Source organism: Mus caroli, chromosome 5 (assembly GCF_900094665.2).
Source record: "Mus caroli chromosome 5, CAROLI_EIJ_v1.1, whole genome shotgun sequence".
NCBI lineage: Eukaryota > Metazoa > Chordata > Mammalia > Rodentia > Muridae > Mus > Mus caroli.
Window position 1 is genome coordinate 29776053 of NC_034574.1, and position 6694 is coordinate 29782746.

The 6694-nt window shown below is 41.5% G+C and overlaps 1 protein-coding gene across 2 annotated transcripts in view; it reads left to right on the forward strand.

Annotated features, from left to right (window-relative positions):
- Positions 1-6694, forward strand: part of Htt (huntingtin) — a 147431-nt gene that overhangs the window by 69938 nt on the left and 70799 nt on the right. For both annotated transcript variants that reach the window (XM_021163625.2, XM_029477727.1), the window contains 2 exons: positions 847-973; positions 2495-2622. In XM_021163625.2, the coding sequence (XP_021019284.1) occupies positions 847-973; positions 2495-2622 (255 nt within the window). The remainder of the gene's footprint in view (positions 1-846; positions 974-2494; positions 2623-6694) is intronic.

The following is a 6694-nucleotide window of genomic DNA, read 5'->3' on the forward strand; positions in this document are numbered from 1 at the left end:
CCATCATTACAGAGCCTCAGTGGCTACTTATTCTCCCAGTTCTAAAAGCTGAGAATTCTGACCCCTGGTTAAGTCTGGCCTTCTCATGGAGGATGGGGAATGGGAGCTCCTGGAGTCTCTTTTCATAGGAGCAATGATCCTATTTATGAGGGTCCTGCCACCATGACCTCACTCTGAAGCTCACTCCCCTCTGTTGCATTTTCTTGATTTCAGCTGATGAGTAGGGCAGAGGCTGAGGTCAGAAAGGGAGTGAGGAGCACAGCAAAGACCTGATGTGCCTGCCTCTTACCATGTTGTGTCTATCCTGTGCCACCTTTCTTCTTTGTGTGTAGGAGCCTGATTGTCCTGTGTATCCTTGGGGTTGCGTATTGGAGAGCATGGGTCACATCTCGGCTGCTGACTTGTTGAGTTTTAGCTATCACATTGAGCCAGTGGCTTAATTCAGAACACTGTTTCCTCACTTAAAAATGAAAATGTAAATGTTTCACTGTGCTTACTCATGTGATGCTCACATAAAATGTCCTGATTGCCTTCTCTTAGAGGGGACATGGCCAGGGTGCCAGTGACTTTAAGTCCTTTTAACTCCCTGGAGGCCCTCCCTTTTCCAACCCATTCTCAGTGCTGGTGTGAGGAAGTTCAGAGCCATTCCTGCCATGCGCAGTTATGTGGGTGAAAGTAGAATTAATTATCTCTGTAGTATCCCAGCTCTTTAGTAGGAGCTCAAAGGCCATGAGTTGCCTGAGCTAGTACTTTCCAATATGTGGTTGAACTATATATTAGTATTTTTAGGGTTTGGCTCCTGTATTAATTTTATCCCATTATATATATTTTTTTTTATTATTTTAGGCAGCCTTGCCTTCTCTAACAAACCCCCCTTCTCTAAGTCCTATTCGACGGAAAGGGAAGGAGAAAGAACCTGGAGAACAAGCTTCTACTCCAATGAGTCCCAAGAAAGTTGGTGAGGCCAGTGCAGGTAGGAAGCCGTATCTGGAGGGCAGAGGGAGGGCTGCCTGTGGTGCGGGAGTGTAAGCACCGTAAGTAGGAAAGCTGGTCCGCTGCAGTACAATCAGGGAGGAGTTCTCTGGATGCTTCAGAAGTGTCTGTGTGGTGAACTGTCACTTTACAGAGTCAAGCCATAGCAAGGAGCCTGCTTTTCTGTGCTTACTCTCCCCTTCTTGTAAGGAAGAACTCTGAATTATTATTAAAGGGGCAAAGATGTGCAGGAATAGATGTGGATGGTGATAGTCAAAACCAAACACAACAAATGATGATGGTATGGGAAGAGTTCTGATAAGGCAAATGAGGAATCAGTTTTGGGAGAGGTAACAAGACAGTGGAAGCCAGAGATGATGTATCTTTAATCTAACCCTCAGAAGGCAGAGTGGATTGAGAGTTTGAAGCCACTTTGGTTTATAAAGTGAGAACTTACCTAAAACAAAGAGGAAAGAGACAGAAAGACACAGTGGAGATAGTCATCTGATTTGGAGGAATCTAGAAATCACACAGATGTTTGGAGGGGCTTTTGTATTTGGGGAGATGTCAGGTCAAAGGGCCAGAGTTTTGTCATAGTCGAAGTAACAGAGTCCCATCTGCGCCCCTTTGGGATGAGAAGCAGAGTGATGCCTGTGTCTTGTGGCTACTTTCTGTTCATGTTCATCTCACAGCAGGCTTCGTAGACACATGCTGCAAAGCGCTTGTTTGTAAGCCTCATGGATGCCTTAGCTTAGTACTTGACTTTTTTTTTTTGGTGAGAAAGCTTAAAATCTTCCCTGGTGATTTTCATGTATTTGATATTATCAACCTTGTAGCAGGACTATACAATAGGTCTCTTAAAGGTACTCTGTGAGTGTTCTGTATTCTTGAACTAACTATGAAATCTTAAAAGATGCTCTAGGGATTGGCTCGAGTAGTACAGGAGGGTTTTCCTGTTTAAAAGCTACAGACTTGAAAATGTAACTGATGACCCCTCAAACCAAGCCCTCCAAGTGAGAAAGCCTTAGAAATTTAGATAGAGATGAAGAGCAGGAGACTGCTCGGCTTGGCACTTGGCTCTTTAGTCTCAATGTAGTAATGTATACACCCTTTACAGTTTTCAAAACATGTCCACAGCACTTAATGAATATCCCAGAACTCGTTTGTCTCAAGGTCAGCCCCATATACCTCAGGAGCCTTACTTAGACCAAGGGAACCTGTGGTTGGCTCAGCCCTTCCGTCAGCAGAGGACAGCTGAGGCCACAGATGACTCCATCAGCTGATGCCCTCTGCCCACCATTCCTTTCCATTCTTTTACTCTCAGGCTCTTAGAATTTTACTTTATTCCTTACTACCTCCCAGAGCACATACTTCAGAAGTCAGGGGAAAGACTTGAATGTTTCTGCTAGACCATTCTGAAAAGTCATCATTGCAGTAATTGCTGTTAAACTTAGGAAGTTTTTTCCTTAGATTTAAAAGTTTAATTTTTGGGTTTTGGTGTTTTTGTTTGTTTGTTTCTAAGCCTCTCGACAATCAGACACCTCAGGACCTGTCACAGCAAGTAAATCATCCTCACTGGGGAGTTTCTACCATCTCCCCTCCTACCTCAAACTGCATGATGTCCTGAAAGCCACTCACGCCAACTATAAGGTACTGCTCCTTGCTTATTTCTGAACATGTATTCCAGTGGGATACATGTCCATGTACCCATGTTCATGCTTACATAGAAAGAAGCCCTGTAACATAGGATTTAAATTTTGCTTCTCATTTGTCTTCTAGCTTGGTTTATGGAAGGTTTACAAATATTTAGGAATTTTGTATTAGAGCAAAGATCTGTGGTCTCTGGGTGTTGTTTGTTTATTGTCTCCCCAAGAATACTTGGTTTAGAAAGATATGCCTCAAGGACTCCTGGGGCTCAGTACATAGTCCTGTTTATAGGTGAGGCTCATTGCCATGTCCTGAAGACACACAGCCAAGCCAAGCAGGTTTCATGTGCCTTCTCCCTCTGTCAGCCTTAAAAGATAGTGCAACTACCCAACACAAACCAAAATTGTAGCTTCCAGGGAGAAAAGCAGATGCTCGCTCACTATAGACCTATAACCTTGGTGTTCTTGTCAGCTAGGGTTTTCTATCAGTGTAGGGACTCTTTTGCCAGATGGCCCTGATTTCCACTTTGTATTGGCTTTTGGATGATTGTGTCTGGGTTTACATTCTTTTTTTCTTTTTTTTTTTTCCATGATTATCCCAGCATTAAAGAATGATTTGTAGATTTACCCTTATTGATTTGAAATCCTATTTTTATCAAATGTTAAGATCTCATGATTGTATAGTTTCATTTATGTTTTTGTTACATCAGTTGTTCACTCATTTAATAGCACATTTTAATTTTTTTTATTTAACTAATGAATTATTTTTGAGACTGGGTCCCTAGCTTGACTAGAACTGGCCTCAAACCTCAGTGCCTCAGTCTCACAGTGATCCACCTGCCTCTGCCTCCCAAGTGCTGGGACTAAAGGCATGAGCCACCATGCCCTGTAGAAGCACATTTTAAAATTATTGTGGTTTCTTGATATAATCCCCATTTTCTTTAGAATTTTCTGGATATTACCTATTTTTACATGTGGAAATTTGAATAGACTGTCTAATTCTAAAAACCATGGAGATTCTTTCCCTTTAGGATCGTGTCTACTGTGTGTCTTCCCACAGACAGAGCTAATCTAAGGGAATGGTAGATGAGATGGATGTTTTGATCACAGGATGCCTTTCTGTTTGTTAAAGCTCTTTTCCTTACCTCAGAAATCTATGAGAGTTAAAAGAATTTTTAAAAGAACTTAATAGATTATTCACATAGCCCTGGTACTTCTTACTGTTTCCCAGGTGTGCAGCTGCTTCATTGAGAACTAGTGATAATGTTCAGAACTTCTGTTCATGTACTCTATCAGCCCATGTAGAGGAGAGCACGTGTGATGCTCGCTGTTGGTGCTTTCGTCATCAGTCATGCTTCCCCCCTTGACCCTCTTTTTGTACTGAAACCTTAAGCATTTGCATTTAATTTTGGCCTCCCCAATATCTCAGATTTCTGTTCCTTTGCTCTCTGGCCCTACTTCTGTAACTCTTAAGTTTCTGTAACTCTTCTGTAACTTTTAAGTGTTTTGAGTAGCTGTTCTGCCCTAGTGTGTCTTCTTACCTTGTCTTTTCCTCACTCTTAACTCTGAGTCCCTTTCACTACCCACTCCTCTCCTGCTTCCTCTTCTTCTATTTCTCCTCTTCCCCTTCTATTTCTCCTTCCTTTTGTCTGGGTGTCTTAGTTAGGGTTTTACTGCAGGCACCATGACCAAGGCAACTCTTACAAAGGGCAGCATTTAATTGGGACTGGCTTACAGGGTCAGAAGTTCAGTCCATATCATCAAGGCGTAAGCATGGCAGCATCCAGGCAGATGTAGGGCTGGAAGAACTGAGAGTTGTACATCTTTATCCAAAGGCAGACAGGAGAAGACTGGCTTCCAGTCAGTTAGGACAAGGGTCTCAATGCCCACCCCCACAGTGATCCACTTTCTCCAACAAGGCCACACCTCCTAATAGTGCCACTCCCTGGGCCAAGCATATTCAAATCACCACAATTGGGAAAGAAGCATGATGGGAGTGAAGCCATTCCTCACTAGGCCTTTGATCCCACATATAATATCACTGCATTCTTCTGGGCTGTAGGATCTCAGGTCTCTCTCACTGCTGGTGTCCCTTCCTGTCCCTGACATACTGAGGTTGATCCTGGTGCACCCCAGTCTTAGACCTGTTAGATTATATAAAAGCAGCTGTAGAGAGACAGAGGAAGGAAAGAAATAGAGGCTCAGTCTGACCATAGGCAGAACCATGTTCATGGCAGGGGAGTATTTTGTCACCTACAAGTGGATGCCTAAAATGTCTATAGAAGGTAGGATGCTGCCCCTTATGGGCCAGAAATAACTCTCATAGTCTGCAAGGGAAGCTGGGAAGTGTAGTCTTTAAGTGGCAAACCATCATTCCTAACTCTTAAGATGATATAAAAAATTCAGAGCAGGGGAGTTATTTATAGCTGTTTAACGCTGAGGAGGATCTTTGTTAGAAGCAGTAGTTTTGGGTCTAATGAAGAGGGGTTCTCTGGTCATGTATCAGGGAGAGTCTTAACTTGATTAGCGGAGTTGGATCAGGCTGTTGTCTTATATTTCTGAAGAGACTTGGAAAATAATTGTCAGAGGGCTGTAAGCAGATGACATGGTTACAGAGTAGAAGTAAAAGATTTCCAGGAAGGTTGAGGGGTAGGGAGAAGCAGAGGTAGAGTGGACTGATAAGAGACAGTGAGGATAGAATGGATTCAGGGTGGCAGTGGCTGCTTCCATTAGCATAAGTAGCAGATAGCTAGAGTAGCAAAGGAAGGAATAAGAAACAATGAAAAGACTCTGATTAAAGAGTTGTACCCAGCCGGGCTTGGTGGCGCACACCTTTAGTCCCAGCACTCGGGAGGCAGAGGCAGGCGGATTTCTGAGTTCCAGGCCAGTTTGGTCTACAAAGTGAGTTCCAGGACAGCCAGGGCTATACAGAGAAACCCTGTCTCGAAAAAAAAAGTTACCTGTTTTAGGCTTAATTTTGACAATATATACAGAATGTTAGGTGATAGAAGATAGAAGTAACTCAAGCTTGGTTGTGATGGCACTCATCTTTAATCCCAGCATTTAGGGGGCAGAAGTAGGCAGATCTGAGTTCATACAGCCTGGTCTACATTGTGAGTTCCAGAATAGTTAGGGCTTCATAGAGAAACCCTGTCTATAAAAAACAAAATGTAACAAAACAAAAGTTGGTTTTTCCCTCCAACTTTATAGTCCTGTAAATGAATTAATTTGTAGTTAGCATGACTACAAACATAGTTCTGAGCACATTAAGTAATTTGTTCATTTATAAGATAACCGAGCATTAACTTGTATATCTTAGTTATTTTAATAATTTATAATATATAAGATTAGGGTTTTATAATTTTATATCTGATATGTTTAAACTTACATGTAAAAAATTACACACACACATATTTTTTTTAATATCAAGTAAACTTTAAACATAAATACAATCCAGAGAGACTGGCCTCTTACAGTGTACTTTTATATCAGCTTTTTATATGATTTAGTTTCTCCAAATAGCTAAAGCTTAACAAAGATAGCAAAAATATCACAGATTTTTTTGGATGACCCAGTTTTAAGACAAACTACCTTGGAAACCTGGTATTGCCTTGTTAGTCCAAAAAAATAGGATACAGTGGTAAGCAGAGGGATATGACATACTTTAACCCTGATGAAGTCACCAACCAAAATGTTGGGAAGGTAAGCCCTTCTGCATTTGCCCGATTTCTAAGCTAGAGTTGAATCCAAATCACATACATGTTATGCTATAGCACATTAAGGTTAACTGAACATAGACTTTTACTTATTAACCCTTTTTTGTTACAAATTTTAAGCTAACTTTTGTTTGGAATTTTAAACCATACTTAATGAACTTATAAATCCTGAGATGCAGAACTTTACACAGTGCTCTTATAAAGCCTGAGATGAAAGAAGGTCTATACTTTAGTAAAGTTTTAGAGCTCAGATTTCCCATTGGCACCATATGTTAAATTGTTAAAGGAATTGTAGAGAGATGGATGGATGGAGAGATGGATGGATGGATGGATGGATGGATGGATGGATGGATGGATGGA